This window comes from Mesoplodon mirus, assembly GCF_964341445.2.
Source record: "Mesoplodon mirus genome assembly, chromosome: 2".
Classification (NCBI taxonomy): domain Eukaryota; kingdom Metazoa; phylum Chordata; class Mammalia; order Artiodactyla; family Ziphiidae; genus Mesoplodon; species Mesoplodon mirus.
The window spans coordinates 201,835,396-201,855,684 of NC_138977.1; the positions used below are offsets into that span (position 1 = coordinate 201,835,396).

At 42.2% G+C, this 20,289-nt stretch overlaps 1 protein-coding gene across 1 annotated transcript in view; it reads left to right on the forward strand.

Annotated features, from left to right (window-relative positions):
* Positions 1 to 20,289, forward strand: part of ABCC2 (ATP binding cassette subfamily C member 2) — a 69,769-nt gene that overhangs the window by 40,580 nt on the left and 8,900 nt on the right. The window contains 10 exon segments of the mRNA XM_082631506.1: positions 4,693 to 4,860; positions 7,401 to 7,553; positions 7,557 to 7,581; positions 13,007 to 13,127; positions 13,408 to 13,537; positions 14,227 to 14,446; positions 14,596 to 14,750; positions 16,395 to 16,550; positions 18,043 to 18,242; positions 19,727 to 19,853. Coding sequence (XP_082487632.1) covers positions 4,693 to 4,860; positions 7,401 to 7,553; positions 7,557 to 7,581; positions 13,007 to 13,127; positions 13,408 to 13,537; positions 14,227 to 14,446; positions 14,596 to 14,750; positions 16,395 to 16,550; positions 18,043 to 18,242; positions 19,727 to 19,853 — 1,455 coding nt within the window.

Genomic DNA, 20,289 nt, shown 5'->3' on the forward strand with positions numbered 1-20,289 from the left:
TACTGTAGATTTGTAGTATAGTTTGAAGTCAGGAGGCCTGATTCCTCCAGCTCCGTTTTTCCTTCTCAAGATTGCTTTGGCTATTTGGGGTCTTTTGAGTTTCTGTACAAATTGTGAAATTTTTTCTTCTAATTCTGTGAAAAATGCCATTGGTAGTTTGATAGGGATTGCATTGAATCTGTAGATTGCTTTGGGGAGTATAGTCATTTTCACAATGTTGATTTTTCCAATCCAAGAACATGGTATATCTCTCCATCTGTTTGTATCATCTTTAATTTCTTTCATCAGTGTCTTATAGATTTCTGCATGTGGGTGTTTTTTCTCCTTAAGTAGGTTTATTCCTAGATATTTTATTCTTTTTGTTGCAATGGTGAATGGGAGTGTTTCCTTAATTTCTCTTTCCGATTTTTCAACATTAGTGTATAGGAATGCCAGAGATTTCTGTGTATTAATTTTGTAACCTGCTACTTTACCAAATTCATTGATTAGCTCTAGTAGTTTTCTGGTATCATCTTTAGGATTCTTTATGTATAGTATCATGTCATCTGCAAGCAGTGACAGCTTCACTTCTTTTCCAATTTGGATTCCTTTTATTTCATTTTCTTCTCTGATTGCTGTGGCTAAAACTTCCAAAACTATGTTGAATAATAGTGGTGAGAGTGGACAACCTTGTGTTGTTCCTGATCTTAGAGGAAATGGTTTCAGCTTTTCACCATTGAGAACGATGTTGGCTGTAGGTTTGTTATATGTGGCCTGTATTATGTTGAGGTAAGTTCCCTCGATGCCTACTTTCTGCAAGGTTTTTATCATAAATGGGTGTTGAATTTTGTTGAAAGCTTTTTCTACATCCATTGAGATGATCATATGGTTTTTCTCCTTCACTTTGTTAATACGGTTTACCACATTGATTTATTTACATATATTGAAGAATCCTTGCATTCCTGGGATAAACCCCACTTGATCATGGTGTATGATCCTTTTAGTGTGCTGCTGGATTGTGTTTGCTAGTATTTTGTTGAGGATTTTCGCATGTTTGTTCACCAGTGACAGCGGCCTGTAGTTTTCTTTCTTTGTGACATCTTTGTCTGGTTTTGGTATCAGGGTGCTGGTGGCCTTGTAGAATGAGTTTGGGAGTATTCCTCCCTCTGCTATATTGTGGAAGAGTTTGAGAAGGATAGGTGTTAGCTCTTTTCTAAATGTTTGATAGAATTTGCCTGTTAATCCATCTGGTCCTGGACTTCTGTTTGTTGGAAGATTTTTAACCACAGTTTCAATTTCAGTGCTTGTGATTGGTCTGTTCATATTTTCTATTTCTTCCTGGTTCAGTCTCAGAAAGTTGTGCTTTTCTAAGAATTTGTCCATTTCCAGGTTGCCCATTTTATTGGCATATCATTGCTTGTAGCAATTTCTCATGATTCTTTCTATTTCTGCAGTGTCAGTTGTTACTTCTCCTTTTTCATTTCTCATTCTATTGATTTGAGTCTTCTCCGTTTTCTTTTTGATGAGTCTGGCTAATGGTTTATCAATTTTGTTTATCTTCTCAAAGAACCAGCTTTTAGTTTTATTGATCTTTGCTATCATTTCCTTCATTTCTTTTTCATTTATTTCTGAACTGATCTTTATGATTTTTTTCCTTCTGCTAACTTTGGGGTTTTTTTGTTCTTCTTTCCCTAATTGCTTTAGGTATAAGGTTAGGTTGTTTATTTGAGTTGTTTCTTGTTTCTTGAGGTAGGACTGTATTGCTATAAACTTCCCTCTTAGAACTGCTCTTGCTGCATCCCATAGGTTTTTTTTTTTTTTTTTTTTTTTTTTTGGTACGCGGGCCTCTCACTGTTGTGGCCTCTCCCGTTGTGGAGCACAGGCTCCGGACGTGCAGGCTCAGCGGCCATGGTTCACGGGACTAGCTGCTCCGCGGCATGTGGGCTCTTCCCGGACCGGGTCATGAACCCATGTCCCCTGAATCGGCAGGCGGACTCTCAAACACTGCGCCACCAGGGAAGCCCCCCATAGGTTTTGAGTCATCATGTTTTCATTGTCATTTGTTTCTAGGTATTTTTTAATTTCCTCTTTGATTTCTTCAGTGATCTCTTGGTTATTTAGTAGTGTATTGTTTAGCCTCCATGTGTTTGTATTTTTACAGATTTTTTCGTGTAATTGATATCTAGTCTCATAACGTTGTGGTCAGAAAAGATACCTGATACGATTTTAATTTTCTTAAATTTACCAAGGCTTGATTTGTGACCCAAGTTATGATGTATCCTGGAGAATGTTCCATGAGCACTTGAGAAGAAAGTGTATTCTGTTGTTTTTGGATGGAAAGTCCTATAAATATCAATTAAGTCCATCTTGTTTAATGTATCATTTAAAGCTTGTGTTTCCTTATTTATTTTCATGTTGGATGATCTGTCCATTGGTGAAAGTGGGGTGTTAAACTCCCCTACTATTTACTGTCGATTTCCTCTTTTATGGCTCTTAGCATTTGCCTTATGTATTGAGGTGCTCCTATGTTGGGTGCATAAATATTTACAATTGTTATATCTTCTTCTTGGATCAATCCCTTGATCATTATGTAGTGTTCTTCTTTGTCTTTTGTAATAGTCTTTAATTTAAAGTCTATTTGTCTGATATGAGTATTGCTACTCCAGCTTTCTTTTGGTTTCCATTTGCATGGAATATTTTTCCATCCCCTCACTTTTTTTTTTAACATCTTTATTGGAGTATAGTTGCTCTACAATGGTGTGTTAGTTTCTGCTTTATAACAAAGTGAATCAGCTATACATATACATATATCCCCATATCTCCTCCCTCTTGCATCTCCCTCCCACCTTCCGTATCCCATCTCTCTATGTGGTCACAGTGCACCGAGCTGATCTCCCTGTGCTATGTGGCTGCTTTCCACTAGCTATCGATTTTACATTTGGTAGTGTATATATGTCCATGCCACTCTCTCACTTTGTCACAGCTTACCCTTCCCCCTCCCTGTGTCCTCAAGTCCATTCTCTACATCTGCGTCTTTATTTGTGTTCTGCCCCTAGGTTCTTCAGAACAATTTTTTTTAGATTCCATATATATGTGTTAGCATACGGTTTTTGTTTTTCGCTTTCTGACTTATTTCACTCTGTATGAGAGACTCTAGGTCCATCCACCTCACCACAAATAACTCAGTTTCGTTTCTTTTTATGGCTGAGTAATATTCCATTGTATATATGTGCCACATCTTCTTTATCCATTCGTCTGTCGATGGACAGTGGTTGCTTCCATGTCCTGGTTATTGTAAATAGTGCTGCAATGAACATTGTCATCCCCTCACTTTCAGTCTCTATGTGTCCCTAGGTCTGAAGTGGGTCTCTTGTAGACAGCATATATATGGGTCTTGTTTTTGTGTCCATTCAGCCAGTCTGTGTCTTTTGGTGGGAGCATTTAATCCATTTACATTTAAGGTAGTTATCGATATGTATGTTTCTATTACCATTTACTTAATTGTTTTGGGTTTGTTGTTGTAGGTCTTTTCCTTCTCTTGTGTTTCCTGCCTAGAGAAGTTCCTTTAGCATTTGTTGTAAAGCTGGTTTGGTGGTGCTAAATTCTCCTAGCTTTTGCTTGTCTATAAAGGTTTCTATTTCTCTGTCAAATCTGAATGTGATCCTTGCCAGGCAGAGTAATCTTGGTTTTAGGTTTTTTCCCTTTCATCACTTTAAATATGTCCTGCCACTCCCTTCTGGCTTGCAGAGTTTCTGCTGAAAGATCAGCTGTTAACTTTATGGGGATTCCCTTGTATGTTATTTGTGGCTTTTCCCTTGCTGCTTTTAATATTTTTTCTTTGTATTTAATTTTTGATAGTTTGATGAATATGTGTCTTGGCATGTTTCTCCTTGGATTTATCCTGTATGGGACTCTCTGTGCTTCCTGGACTTGATTATTTCCTTTCCCATATTAGGGAAGTTTTCAACTATAATCTCTTCATATATTTTTCGGTCCCTTTTTTTTCTTTTCTTCTTCTGAGACCCCTATAATTCGAATGTTGGTGTGTTTAATGTTGGCAAGACAGATTCTTAACCACTGGACCACCAGGGAATGGTTTAAAAAGGCAACATTTGGCCTGAGGGTTGCAGCTTGTAGACTTCCTTCTGATCCGTTGGTGGTAAAGTGGCAGGGTGATGTTTCAGGAATCTTAATTATCAACCTTCTCATTCCAACCAGTCTGGGGCTAAGTGCTTGTGGTCAACATGCAGTGACCATCCTCAACCTGGGTTAGAATCTTAGTTTCTGCAGAACAATTCAAAGATATGCATCTAATTGTTACATATACCCCTTGAAGAGGAGCTAGGACTCTGTTTTATAGTTGAACTATTGTTTCTTGACTGCTTTTCCTTTGTTTCTGCAGTCCCTCACTTCCTTAGTTAGTAACTGCTTGAGTCTGTTCCTTGGAACTCAGGGAAGGCCTAGGAGACCAAAGCTTGTTTCTACAAAGAAGAAAAGGGGGACACAGAGTGTTTTTTGTACACAGGAGGGCCCCGCATTGTCCTGCTTGGTTTCAATCCCCCCTTTTCTTTTATACTCCCTTGAGGGGAACAGGTATGGGACAAGAAAGGGCATGAAGTTTTGGATAGAGATGTTAATCATAAATTCAGCAGAGGAACTCAGTTTTAGTGGGACTCAGTTTCAGTACTTAATAGAAATTATTTTCTTCTTCAGGGTATAAATCTCAGTGGGGGTCAGAAGCAGCGGATCAGCCTGGCCAGAGCTACCTATCAAAATTCAGACATCTATATTCTGGATGACCCCCTATCAGCCGTGGATGCTCATGTGGGAAAACATATTTTTAATAAGGTCTTGGGTCCCAATGGCCTGTTGAAAGGCAAGGTGAGAAATTATTTAAAGTGATGAAGACGTGAGGAGGGGCACACGTCTCCTAGGACTGCTGGGTACTGAAGCAGATTTCCTTATTTACCTGCCCCCTGGGCTGCTGAGGAGATACAGTGTCAGACTGGTCTCCCAGGAGATGATTTGGTGAGGGCTCCCATCTTGAGATCATAGCTTATGTGGGAACTGGCTAATTTGAGCCTTATTCTCTGGCTCCAACATTGAGCCTTTTAGGATGATTAATTATGATAAAAAGTCCTTTGAGATCTGTGGTATACTAAGAAATATATTTGGTCTTTTTCACTAGGTCCTGGCACAGAGCTCCTAACCCTTAGAATTTCCTGAGTGATACTAAGAATGTCTTTTGTTATTCACAATGAGCCCCTTTAGATCACACCTGAGTTTATGCTAATGAGTGACTTATGGAGGGGCCCCTAGATAGCCTCTGGACAAGGCTGTTCCTCGGAAAGACCAAGTGATGGGAGGATTGGAACTTTCAGCCCCACATACCAATTTCTGGGGAGAGGAGGATGGGCTGGAGATTGTGTTATAAAAAATTCTTGAATAAGGAGATTCAGAGAGCTTCTAGATTGCTGAGAACATTAAGGTGCTGGGAAGGTAGCACACCTGGTGAGAGATGGAAATTCTGCACAAGCACCCCACCCCCGAAACCTTATCCTATGCATCTCTTCCATTTCACTGTTCCTGAGTTGTATCCTTTGTAATAAACTGGTAAACAGTAAGTAAAGTATTTTCCTGGCGTCTATGAGCCATTCTGACAAATTATCAGACCTGAGGAGGGGGCCATGAAAATCCTCAATTTATAGCTAGTTGGTCAGAAGTATTGGTGGGATCCAAGACTTTCGGTTAGCATTAGAAGTCAGGGCAGTCTTGTGGGCTCTGGGTAGCTGTGGGTTTCTGGGTAGCTGGTGTCAGAATTGAACTGTTGGACACTCAAAATTGGTTGGTGTCAGAAAATATGCCAGAGGACCCAACAATTTACCTTGCTGGGACACAGGTCATCCTGCAGGTATTAGAGCTCTACTCTACGAAGGCACTTTCCTGGAACTCTTGCAGGATGTAGGAGCACTATGCCTGGAAATGATGACTCAATCTGAATATAGAAATAAAGCCTATATGTTTTGGGTATTCATTATATCCCAGGCCTGTGCTAAGCAGTTTGATAGCATTGTCTCATTTGATTCTTGCAACGCCCCTGTGAGATAGTACAGATAAAGTGGCCAGAGCAAGTCACTGGAGCTGATCATAGGCTTTCCTTACCATAGACAAGTTAGCACAGTAGGCTGAATGGGAGAGGGGCTGACAGAGCCCCTTGAGTGTTTGAGTATGCTTCTCACCAGCAGCAAGTCTAGTGTGAGGGCTGTCAGCACTCCATCTGTGTTTGGCCTTTTCCCTTCAAGGTTTCCTGAATGCTGCCAGTCAGAGGGTGGCAGGGTTGACTGGGCTGCTGTCCCACTGAGGCCTTTTGCCTCTCTCTTGGATCAGTGAGTCAACAGGAACTCACTCTCCCTCCTATGCCTGGTCCTGACTCCTGTCCTTAAGGCTAATTGGCTCCATTCATTCATGAACTGAATACCCACCCTGGGCCTGGTTCATTGCAAAGACTGGGCACACAGATGAAAAGGTCTCATCCCTGCTCTCAAGTAACTTACAATCGAACTGGCAGACACACCAAAAAGCAAACAATAATATTATAATACAAGAATCATTTTTAATGGCAGAATATACAAACTACCGTGGAAACACTGGAGGAATACCCAATTCTTGCCTGGGGATTCAGGAAAGGCTACCAGAAGAGCTGGCTTTGAGCTGAGACTCAAAGGATGAGCATATCCCAAGTCTTCCTGATAAGAGCAACCTAGTGTCTGTGGGGCTGTGAAGTAGAGAGCAGAGGCAGTGGGCTTGGGCTGTCTCTCTAGAGGTAGATCTCAACCCCTGGACCCTATCTGAGTCTCATTACTGATCTGTGTTTGTCTTTCTTTGAGTGGAATCCCTGTTTCAGTAGTCAATGTAGTCCATAAATAGACAAGAATACAAGGGATGCCAAGTCTTCTTTGCCAGGGAGGGCCTGGGCCAAAGACACAATTTCTTGCCCTATAATGATTCTAACATACTGAAATAATCTGGGCAGTTCCTGTTAGATCAGTTACCTGTTTAGTGAGGGGGCAGTTAGTTTTGCATGCCTCAATTATATTGACAGCCCTTGATCTCAAGTGACGTCCCTAAGCCCAACTCTTGGCTACCAGGAAGCTGGAGGAAAACGTGTGCAGGGCAAATCTCATTGTCACTACAGGAAAATAACTGTGGATATATCCATGATGACAGGAGTCTCATCTTACACATGGGGTCAGGTTTTAGGATGAGGTGCTGGGAAGTAAAGAGGAAGTAAAAGAGATCAAGTGGTCAGGACCACATTTTGAAGGAAAGCCCCAGAGTGACTCTGTTTTTCCTTTTCAATAGTTAGCTAAGGAACATGGTGGACATAGGGTAGTCAGCACAACTTACTGTTGTTTTTACAGACTCGACTCTTGGTGACACACAGCATTCACTTTCTTCCCCAAGTGGATGAGATTGTGGTTTTGGGGAATGGCACCATCATGGAGAAGGGATCCTACAGCACTCTGTTGGCCAAGAAAGGATTGTTTGCTAAGAATCTGAAGACATTCATAAAATAGGCGGGTCCTAAAGATGAGCCCACAGGTATGTAAAGAGGATTGGAACAGGATAGAACGTGGGTAGGGGAGGGGCAGTAGTAGTAAACTACCACTATTTACCTCCTGAGCTGTTCAGTATTGTGAACTAAATTTGGAAATGAGTTATCCAGAGATCCAATATCTGTTCTTTCTGTGTTTTGTGTCTCTGTAAAGAAACTTTATATTTGAGCCAAACTGGGGGATAATCCTGCTCATCTGGTCTCTGAAATGCAATCAAAGGGCACTCTTTAGAGGATGACTGGAGATTTGGGGTGATTAGCCCTTGTGGAAGAAACACCTGTGGCACAAGGGGCCCCCTTTTAGGGAATGCCCTGCTTCTATTGACTCAAGTCACATATTCCACTCCATCTACCCAAATTCATGAAAACCACTTCCTGGACAGCTTTGTAATACCTGGTATTGCTAAACTGTTGATAAGCCCTAACAAAGGGATTTGACTAATACACCAAAAGCCACTGGGTGTTTTGAACCAGAAAAAAAAAATCATGGCAGTTGCATAGTCTCACAGTATGCCACAGGAATAGCCCCTACCCAATACCACCACCACTGGGGTCGCTGATTAGCCCCAGTCAGTAATGGAGCCCTGGTCTCTGGGGTCCTTCCCAAGAACCTGCCAGCAGTAGTCCTGTGCATGGTTCTGGGTATCTGCTTCAGGTAGCAATTATCAGCAGGAGGTCAGGACTGAGAAAGCAAGATCTGGAGGGTACAGGGGCATTCCGAAAGTCAATCAGAAGAGGCAGTAACTACAGAGCCTGCAAGTGGGATCACAGTCAGGCCTTGAAGTCAGGACATGTGATGGTTTAAAACCACAAAAGTCGGAAAGAAAAGCCTAAACCAAGAAGTCTGTAAGCATTGGTGGGACAGGGTGGGAACAAAGAATACGATGGTGTGGGCTATAGGGACTGGGACCCAGCCCAGGAAACTGGGGCAGGGATTCCAGCAGAAAGGAAGGGGTCAGAGCTTTCCATCAGTCTTTATGTGCTCTGGGACAGGCCTGGAGAAAACAAAAAGCACCTGCTTGGGGACTGAAGATCTCCAGCAAAGGGCAGTGTCTGATGCTGGATACCCCTGAGTTACTGCTCAGTCAGCCACATCATCATAACCTGGACAGTTTTCTCCTTCTAATTCTAAACTTTTTCTTTCTGATTTGTGTTTCTGAGTTTCTAAGTTCTGTTTATAAACCCCCATGGGTAGACAGTCCCTTTGAAAAATCCTATCTTTTGTGTACAGAAGACAGTTTGCAAAACAGCACATTAAACCCTTGCTCTGGGAAACATTGATAGGCCATTTCTGAGAAGTTGTATAAGCCCCACTGCCTGATGTGCTGTTGTGTCGGTTCTGGGGCTCAAGGTACAGACTACAAGATGGTAGAATAAAGGGAAGGTCAGGAGGGCAAAGGTAACCTGTATCAATATTGGCTCTGTGTATTTCCTAATTAGCTGCCATAACAAAACACTACAAATTGGGTGTCTTAAACAACAGAAATGTATTGTCTCACAGTTCTAGAGGCTAGAAGTCCAAAATCAAGGTGTCAATAAGATTGGTTCCTTCTGAAGCAGTAGGGAAGGATCTATTCCAGGTCTTTCTCCTAGCTTCTGGTGGTTTGCTGGCATTCTTTGGCATCCTTCATATCAATCTCTGCCTTCATCTTCACATGGTGTTATGCTTTATGTGCATTTGTGTCCAAATTTCCCCTTTTTACACGGACATCAGACATTGGATCAGGGTCTCATGCTAATGGGCCTAATAGAGATGTTCTCTATTTGGTGAGAACTTTTCTTTAGATCTTTAGACATGGTTTCCTGCTGTTCTTTTAATATATTTATCATAGCTGATTTAAGTCTTTGTCTGGTAAGTCCAACATCTGTACTTCCTTGAGTACAGTTTCTTTTGACTGCTTTTTTTCCTGTATACAGTCCCATACTTTCCTGATTCCTTGTATGTCTCATAACTCATAACAGCGTGGGCTCTGTAGTTTGTGGCACACGGGCTCTAGCTGAGGCGCACGAGCTCAGTAGTGGTGGCGTGCGGGCTTAGTTGCCCCGCGGCATGTGGATCTTAGTTCCTGGACCAAACCCTGGATCAAACCCGCATCCCCTGCATTGGAAGGAAGATTCTCTACCACAGGACCACCAGGGAAGTCCCAACAACACAATTTTTTTTTTTAACATCTTTACTGGAGTATAATTGCTTTAAAATGGTGTGTTAGTTTCTGCTTTATAACAAAGTGAATCAGCTATACATATACATATATCCCCATATCTCCTCTCTCTTGCGACTGCCTCCCACCCTCCCTATCCCACCCCTCTAGGTGGTCACAAAGAACTGAGCTGATCTCCCTGTGCTATGTGGCTGCTTCCCACTAGCTATCTGTTTTACATTTGGTAGTATATATAAGTCCATGCCACTCTCTCACTTCATCCCAGCTTACCCTTCCCCTTCCCTGTGTCCTCAAGTCCATTCTCTACGTCTGTGTCTTTATTCCTGTCCTCCCCCTAGGTTCTTCATAGCCATTTTTTTCTTTTTTTTTAGATTCCATATATATGTGTTAGCATATGGTGTTTGTTTTTCTCTTTCTGACTTACTTCACTCTGTATGACAGACTCTAGGTCCATCCACCTCACTACAAATAACTCAATTTCATTTCTTTTTATGACTGAGTAATATTGCATTGTATATATGTGCCACATCTTCTTTATCCATTCATCTGTCAGTGGACACTTAGGTTGCTTCCACGTCCTGGCTATTGTAAACAGAGCTGCAGTGAACGTTGTGGTACATGACTCTTTTTGAATTATGGTTTTCTCAGGGTATATGCCCAGTAGTGGGATTGCTGGGTTGTATGGTAGTTCTATTTTTAGTTTTTTAAGGAACCTCCATACTGTTCTCCATAGTGGTTGTATCAATTTACATTCCCACCAACAGTGCAAGAGGGTTCTCTTTTCTCCACACCCTCTCCAGCATTTACTGTTTGTAGATTTTTTGGATGATGGCCATTCTGACTGGTGTGAGGTGATACCTCATTGTGGTTTTGACTTGTATTTCTCTAATGATTAGTGATGTTGAGCATTCTTTCATGTGTTTGTTGGCAATCTGTATATCTTCTTTGGAGAAATGTCTATCTAGGTCTTCTGCCCATTTCTGGTTTGGGTTGTTTTTTTATCGAGCTGCATGAGCTGCTTGTAAATGTTGGAGATTAATCCTTTGTCAGTTGCTTCGTTTGCAAATATTTTCTCCCATTCTGAGGGTTGTCTTTTGGTCTTGTTTATGGTTTCCTTTGCTGTGCAAAAGGTTTTAAGTTTCATTAGGTCCCATTTGTTTATTTTTGTTTTTATTTCCATTTCTCTAGGAGGTGGGTCAAAAAGGATCTTGCTGTGATTTATGTCATACAGTGTTCTGCCTATGTTTTCCTCTAAGAGTTTTATAGTGTCTGGCCTTACATTTAGGTCTTTAATCCATTTTGAGTTTATTTTTGTGTATGGTGTTTGGAAGTGTTCTAATTCTTTTACACGTAGCTGTCCAGTTTCCCCAGCACCACTTATTGAAGAGGCTGTCTTTTCTCCATTGTATATTCTTGCCTCCTTTATCAAAAATAAGGTGACCATATGTGCGTGGGTCTATCTCCTGGCTTTCTATCCTGTTCCATTGATATATATTTCTGTTTTTGTGCCAGTACCATACTGTCTTGATTACTAAAAACTGGTCATTTTAAATAGTATAACAATTCTGGAAATATGATCTCTCTCCCCTCCATCCTCAACCAGGGTTTGCTTTTGTTGTTCCTCCTGTTTAGTTTCCTGAACTAATTCTGTTAAGTCTACATTCTTTGTCTCATGTGGCCACAGAAGTCCCTGCTTGGTTGGCTTAGTGGTCAGGTAACGATTGGACAGAGATTTCCTCAAGTGCCTGGAACCGATATGTCACTCAGCCTTTGCTGAGGGGCTCTGTGGGGATGGGGGGTGGGGGTGGACATGTCTGTTTAACATGCCAGCAGGCAATTTATAGTTCTGCCTCAGCCTTTTTTCCCTGCTTGCACAGAGTCTGCAGGTAAGCCAGAGGTAAGAGAATAGGACATTCTCAAGTCTTTCTTGGGTTGGCATGTGTGCAACCCTGCACAGGTGTATGACATTCTCGATTGCCAGGAATATATTGAAGATATCAAAGCTCCCTATGGATAGCTTATTCCCCAGGTTTTTTTCCTCTTAAGTTCTCGGTCAGTTTCTTCTTTGCCCCAACTGTTATCACTGCCTCAGGCAGCTGTCATGTTAAACAACTACTGCTGATTGTTAGAGCCAACTCCAAGTTAGGTTCAATAAAGACAAGCCCTGTGAATGGAGTTTTCCAGGGAACTGCCAGACACGTCAAATAATGACAATTCTCCAGCAGTGAGGTTTTGAGCATGTTCTGAACCCACTCTGTTCCTTCCAGCAGCTGCTAGGCTGGTGATTTTCATGGCTACAATGATAGTGTGGCTGTTGGTTTTCTAGGCTACAGCAGATCTAAGGAGAGGGGAATAGGAATAGGGTAAATTAAACTATTACAAAACTTACTGGGCTTCCCTGGTGGCGCAGTGGTTGAGTGCCCCCCTGCCGATGCAGGGGACACACGGGTTCATGCCCCGGTCCGGGAAGATTCCACATGCTGCGGAGCGGCTGGGCCCGTGAGCCATGGCCGCTGAGCCTATGCATCCGGAGCCTGTGCTCCGCAACGGGAGAGGCCACAACAGTGAGAGGCCTGCGTACCGCAAAAAAACCCAAAAAACATACAAACGAAGAAACAAACTTACTGTTCTTTCTGAGATTTAGCCATTTTGCTTAAATAAATGCTCCTTGGATTGTTGCAAGCCTTTGGTTAATTTCAAAGTTATGGAAAATTTGATTTTGACAATTTTTGGCCAGTATGCTCACCGCTTTTACAGAGGTACCAACTTCTGGAGGTCATAACTCTACCATTTTCACAGACTAAGCTGTTTTACCTTTTATTTTCAGGATATGTTTTTTTAAATGCTTTAAATTAATAAAATTTCTCAAATTATTTGAATTTCAAGCAGAACATTTTAAATTTACACTCACCTTTGTAGTCATTTCTGGGGATTATGACTCTTCTGTTTGTCTACTGTAATCCTTAAAAGTTCTTTCCTGCTCCAAATGAACTTACAGGCTTCTGGGAATATTCTTCTCCTTTTTGATCGTTTCTCTTCCAGTGGAATATTAACTCACCTCTCCTTTATCCTGGTATTTTTCAATGAGATGTCCTAATAAACAGTATTTCTGGAGTAAAATATTCCAACCTTTGTGTACATCTGGGATCTCTTATTAAGACCAAAAAGATCAGAAAAGACTTCTCTTCTTGTTCATAGGGCTATGACAGCTCTATGAAGCAATCTCCCTAACCTTTGATGTGTCTCCTAGTCAATGAGGACAGTGAAGAAGATGACTATGGGCTGATGCCCAGTGTGGAGGAAATCCCTGAAGATGTGGCCTCCTTGTCCATGAAAAGAGAGAACAGTCTTCATCGAACATTTAGTCGCAGGTTGGTCATATATTCAGCTGGCAGTCCCCATCAATTCCATAGTTCCACTTGATCATTCTCTTTTTTTTCTGTGGACTTTTTCTGAGTGTCCACATGGATGCTCCCAGCTCTTCTTTTGTTTCCGTGCATGTGGAGGAGGGTTGGGGTGGTGTGTTTCCCCCATGACCATCTGCTCTGAAATGCACTTTGATGTGAGCAGAGTGACTGTGACACCTGCTTGCAAGAAGACCCTCGGGATGCATCTACATGCTCAGGAAAGCTTCCCCTCTCAATCTCTCAGTTCTAGGTCCAGTAGCAGGCGTCTGAAGCCCTTAAAAGACTTGAAAACTCGGAATGTGAATATCCTGGAGGAGGAAGAACCAGTGAAAGGGCAAAAACTAATTAAGAAGGAATTCATACAAACTGGAAAGGTAAACACCACAGTAAAAAGTACCATTAGAGGTGATATAAGGCTTGGGATTTGAACATTTTTAAGTTTGATGACTTGAATACATATCTACAGAGGGATATGTCTTTTGTGCTTTGCCAGTCTTTAAATTTGTCATTGAAATGTTAGCAGAGGCTCTGGGCTTTTTATCAAATTGTATTTCCATGAAGAATGACATGTTTCCTGTGAATATCCTCATACTACACTTCATGAGTGTTTGATTCCATTCTGGTATGTGGTAAAAACAAAAATGCTTTGAGATACAATTCTGGAAGCCAGAGAACACCAATGTATCAAGCTCATAGCACACAATTCAAATTAATAAAACTTAAAACCAAGCTCTTAAATTTAAGATCTTAACGTAAACATTAATAAAACAAATTCCAAGGTCTGTGGTACAGCCTTATCTGTCCCACTCTGTTTTTATATCTTTTCCTCTTAATTGCATCTAGAAGCTCATTAATAATCTGATGGTTATTTACCCTGCATTATATTTCAGCATTGATTATTGTCATCCTGGCCCAGTACAGAAATGTGATCACAGACTACCAAATTTTGCCACCTGCTATCCACTTTCCGAAGGACTGTACTCCCCCTATGATTGGTATTCTAGATAATTCCTCACCAAAAGCCGCTAGGAACTCTACTAATATTGAGGTGGGGGCTTTGCAGGTGAAGTTCTCCATCTACCTGAAATACCTACAAGCAATAGGATGGTGTTCAATATTCTTCATTATCTTTGGGTTTGTGCTCCATTCCGTGTCTTTTATTGGATCGAACCTCTGGCTCAGTGCTTGGACCCGTGACTCTAAAACCTTCAATAGCACCAACTATCCAGCCTCTCAGAGGGACCTGAGAGTTGGCGTCTATGGAGCTCTGGGATTAGCACAAGGTATGTGTGACAGCTACGGCAGCCATCTCTGAGACAGTCTGTCAGGTCCACGTCCTTTGCCTGGACTCATGAAAAATTTGCTATTATGTCCTGCACAAGTCTTCAGGGATCCCTGTGCATGGTGTTGACTAAACTGGTTCCATTTCCAGGTACGTTTGTGCTCATAGCAAATCTCTGGAGTATCTATGGTTCCGTCCATGCAGCAAACATTCTTCACAAACAGCTGCTGAACAATATCCTTCGAGTACCCATGAGTTTTTTTGACACAACACCCATTGGCCGGATAGTGAACAGGTTTGCTGGTGTAAGTATCTCAAGGGCTGTAAGACGTGTTTATATGCTGAGGATCTTTTTACTTCTGACAGGGAAAGAATTCTCATGTGCCCCTAGGCAACACTGGGCAGTTCCAGTTCTTTGGTCCACTCAGCATGCAGATATTTCTTGAACACCTTGTGTGAGGTCCTAAGGATCCTGGGGTTACAGGGATGAAAAACTCTTTCCCTTTAAGTAGCTCACCATCTAGTGAGGGGGACGGCCAAGGAAGTAAAGGATTATGATAGAATATAGGATAAACCAGTAACAACGATGTGTACAGTGGCATTCTTGGAGTACAAAAGAGTGACAGAGAAAAGAGATACCAGCTCAACCTGGGTGACTGAGGGTGGGAACTGTCAGAAAAGGAGAGACTTAACTCGTAAAAGTTAGCCAGGGAGATGGTGGGGGTAGGGGATGGGTGAGTGGCAGAAGCAGGATGTGAAGGATTGTCCTGCAGAGGGAAAAACACAAGTAAAAGCACTATCACTAGTTGTGACAGTGAATAAAAAAGATAGCAGGACAACCCTTTGCTTGGTTGCTGCCTCCATCCCTGAAACTCCCATCTTTGATGCTTTAAAAATAAGTAAATGAGGTCCGGATTGTGGAATCCTATGATTTTAATGGGGTTCTCCATCGACTGCAGATTCTGGGACCCTTAGCATTCATTCATTCAACATATATTGAGTACCTTCTATGAGCCAAGGACTGTACTAGGCATTGGGATGCTCAGTAAATGCTAAGATCATATAGATGGCTCTCTTCCATAGGCCAGACCAAAGTCATTGATTCTTAATGAACATAAGGTGGAAATTTCAGGAACAGAGGAAACCAGACAATTCTGAATAATATTCAACTATCACCAACAGACTTTTCAGTCTTCTGTTTGTAGAAGAGGGTGCACATTAAAAAAAAAAAAAGTCTGAGGAGCTCTGAGCCCTTATTTGTTTGGTCTTGGAGCAGACACAGAAAGTCTAGCTCCCAGCCCACAGGCAGGTTCTGGGGACATGGTGACTGCTTCAAAAGTGGGCAGGCCCCCACTTGTCACCTTCCTCTGGAACAAAGATGGTGGGCATGATGTCACTGGAGACAACTTAAATGGGCTTTCTGCTCTTAAATAGAACCTAAAAAAGTACACAATTTTGGATGGGGAGATTTCTCACAGGAATTTTGCAAATGTTGCACACTCTTTTCCGCTGTTGTTATATATATATAATTAATCTTCCGAAAAAGAGAACACAGAGATCTTACTGTGACTTACTTAGGCAACAGTAATATTTTGCTGCTTTTGCATGAAAAAGGAAACTGACATTAATTATACAGTATGTTTTGTGGAGGAGGTGGCTCAGTCCATAAAGGAGAATGAGACCTAGGGTCCTCTGGAGCCGATGACTGAGCCCTTAAGAGGAGATAAAGGAGGGGGTGGAGGAAGGAAAGATGGAGAATCTGTGCCAGGTAAGGGTCAAAATTAATCTACATAGAACTAATAGCTGGTGAGGATTTCTTTTTTTCTTTCAACCCTGGACATATAGTTTTTGCATTCTGATGTGACTGAGCAAATTCCCTGCTGGAACCGAGATGTAAAATGTCATAGGAATTCATTAGCACACCATCTCTCCTTCTTATGTGTCCCTAGGATATCTCCACGGTGGATGACACCCTCCCCACATCTTTGCGCAGCTGGATTTTGTGCTTCCTGGGCATCATCAGCACCCTGGTCATGATCTGCCTGGCCACTCCAGTCTTCATCATCGTCATCATCCCTCTTGGCATCATTTATGTGTCTGTTCAGGTAGGTTTGGAAATGGCTAGGTTTCCTTCCTTCTCTACTCATAAAAGCCCAAGCTCCTTCCTGAGACTCTTGTGTTTATTGCTAGTCACTCTCCCCTCTCCAGCATCTTCGTCATTGAGCCAGATATTAACATACCAAGGAGCCCGTAGGCCACTTTCTGAAGCTGAAGTGTCAGCACTGACGGGTGGGTGGAAGTTCACAGTCAATCTCACCTTAACTGCTGCCCTGCACCCCACAAGTATAAGTGGGGCATATTTATGTTTGGATCCAAGACTACTTTGAGGTTGGCTCTGGACAGAGTCTTGAAGCTCTGTAAGACCCTTCACAATGGTAAGGTAATTGGTTGCTTCTAGAAGAGTTGTGCTATGGCTGCTTCCTTGGTTGGCTTAGGATTATCTACTTGGAGATGTCCCTCAGCAGGAGCCCAGTCTCTTTTCAGGGCAGGTCTCCTTTCCCTGGGGTGTCTGTGGGTGGCTTAGGCTCAATTCCAGTGTGTTCTTGAGGACACAGCTTAAGAGCCAAGCCTCACAGAAAAACTAGAGCAAGTGTAAGGGGCTCCATGACCATGATAAAAACTGATGAGGGGAGGGAAGCTGTGGAGAGAATTCTTGTTCCACCATTTACCTTTGGGATGAATTGATCACCTTGAGAAAACAATTCTGAAGCGCTTCAGTCAAGGGCAGACTTGTGGCCTGTGGTAAGTTGACACCGCCTGGTGTTTGTGTTGAGTTCCTCAGGAACATCGTCATCTTTGTCAGTAACAAACCAACAAATAAGAGGCAGGATCTTTGAGGAAATTTCCAGGTATAACATTTTGAATTCTGACTCTCAAATGCCCAGTTCTTCCCTAGTTTCAACAAATCCTCTTGGAATCTAGTAGCACCACTACCCCACCCCACTGAACCTCCCCCTCAGCCTGCGCTATTACATCCAGTTCCAGTTCTTAGACCCTCAGCATTCCACATACCTCCAAACGACCTTTACCTTCACACACTGTCAAAGCACAATTTTGGTCACTTACCTGATTCTATTCAATGTTTATCAAAACCTTGGCATACCTTTCTTGGACCATTTACTGCCTGTCTCCCCTTTCCACACCCCTCGGTTCCCAGCAGCATTTACAAAATCTTTTAGAGACTGTTTTTCTAACCACTACAAAACTGTCATTTAGACAATATGTGCAGATTCTTGGGACCATACGGATTAGGCTGACAGAACTCCTTACGTGGTTTGAAAACGCCAACCTCTAGGGCTGAGGTGTGCTGTCCTCACTTTCGTGCTCCTGTTCCCTCCAACCCCAGATCTTCCCAGCATCTTCTTCCTCTGAGCCTCTCTCATTTCTCCTCTAATCAGAGATGAGACCAGAGCCGCTTCTCTGTTCAGATGTGAGCTGTGGCCTCAACGTAAAGAACACTGGGCCACGGCCATGAAGGAAGAGGTACAGCATACGTGATATGATTGTATGACTGAGTCTTCATTTTTTTGGGTCCAGATATTTTATGTGGCTACTTCCCGCCAGCTGAGACGACTGGACTCTGTCACCAGGTCCCCAATCTACTCTCACTTTAGCGAGACTGTGTCAGGTTTGTCTGTTATCCGTGCTTTTGAGCACCAGGAGCGATTTCTAAAGCACAATGAGATGGTGACGGACGCCAACCAGAAATGTGTCTTTTCCTGGATTATCTCCAACAGGTGAGGCTGCCCCTGGATATTCACCCAAATATGTGCTTTGGGGTTCTGCACTTTTGACATTAGCTGTGGGAGGGCAGGCATGGCCAGTGTTGTGAAATTCACTCTTGCCAAACACACCTGTCATGGGAGTAGAGAGGAGAAAACATGAGCTTTGGAGTCAGAGACTGGGGGGCCCTCTGTCTGCTCTGCCACTTACCAAGCTGGGTGAACTGTCTTGACCCCTCTCAGGAAAATCTCATTTTCTTTGTTTGTACAATGGCTGGAACACAACCTACCACACAGGCTTATTGAGGAAGTCACATGACATCTGTGAGCATTTGATAACCCAGATACTGTTCACGTGCTGGGTGAACTGGATATTCTCTGTTTGCTTCCCTGAGAATGGATGTGAGATTCTCCGTGGGCAGGACACTCTTTGTAGGGTGGTGAAAGAAGCAGAGGTTGGAGGGAGGAAAGCTGGGAAATTTTAGGCAAAATCAGTGATGACAGAAATGAAAAGCTCACATCCTGTGAGGTGAATCCAAAAAGGGTGAGCATTCTTCATTTCTCCAGCTTCTCCCTGGCAAGAAGTCATGTGTCCTTGGAGGAGGAAGGTCTTTTTTCAGGAAGTGAAAACTCTTGAGTGGCTTCTACACTGTCTTGCCGTGTGAAGGGCAGGCTAATGATGCTTAGTATTATCTGGAACATGGAGAGGTCAGAAATTTGATTGTAAAGATATTTTATATCTTCGATACTTTCCAAGAAGGAAACAGGCATAAGAGTCAATTTTCTGTTGGACCCCCATTGTAGAATATGTATCATATTTATGTGTACACGTGCTAGAATTATTCAAATTTAGTTAAATACATTTTACTTGGAAAGTCAGTTTTCATAAATTACATCAATCTACATACTATTCAGTTTTCTACAAAGCCCAGCATACCTCCCTGTCATCAGCTCACACCTAATTTCCCTCCACCTCCAGCTTCTTCTCTACCTTTTTAAAATCATGAAATCAGACAGGGTACATTGAACCTTCCTGTGGTGATTTCTTTCTAACCTTACATTTGGATTCTTCATGCCATTGTTTCCTATGCCTAATCAAAAGAACTCACTTGGAACATTTGTTAAAAGGCAGATTCCTAAAACCCATTCCCTGAATCTCCTGGGGAAGAGTCCAGGAGTTTTTTGCATGAATTTGTGTATTATTAACAATTGCCATCAGATGATTCTTATGATTTGGCAAGTTTGGGAGACATTGAACTATAGGATTCCCTTAGTTTAGCAAACTCTTCTAGTACCTTTTAAAATGCAATTTATTTTCTAAAATCCAATTTAAAAGATTTTAGGAACACATGGCATAGTCAAATTGAGACACCTCCTAAGAACGCAGCCCTACCAACTCAAGCCCTCTGAGAATGTTCTAGGAACACCTAGGTTGTTGGGTAAGGTAGGGAAGTGGACACCTCTCAGTGACACCTTTCTCTGGTTCTGTTGCCCTCCAGGTGGCTTGCAGTTCGTCTGGAGCTGATTGGGAACCTGATCATCTTCTTTTCATCCTTGATGATGGTTATTTATAGAGATACCCTAAGTGGGGACACTGTGGGCTTTGTTCTGTCCAATGCACTCAGTGTGAGTCTGAAGGCTGGGAGTTTGGTTGAATTAATGCATTATTCTTAAATGGAGTCTAGGGTATACCGTGGAGTCTGTGCTCTTGATTCCTTTCTAGATCCAGAGGGACCAGGGGAGACTGAGGTTCAAACCCTGGCTCCATCTCTTACTAATTGTGTAACCCATGGACAGGCTCCTTTCCCTTTCTAAGTAGGTACCAGTGTCATCTGGGTAACTGGACATAAATTTTGTTGCCCTGGGTAGTTAAGGCAGCAATCTCAGATGATTCAATCTAATAGTTTCCTGTCTCTTTGCTTGATCATAATCAAAAGAGAAAATAAATGAGTTTCTATTATAATGCAGCAGTAACCAGAAAGTCTTCTGAACAAATAACTTCTATGTTTATTTTGTTAAATCACAGAATAATTGGAGTTAATTTTAATAAAGAATATAGAGT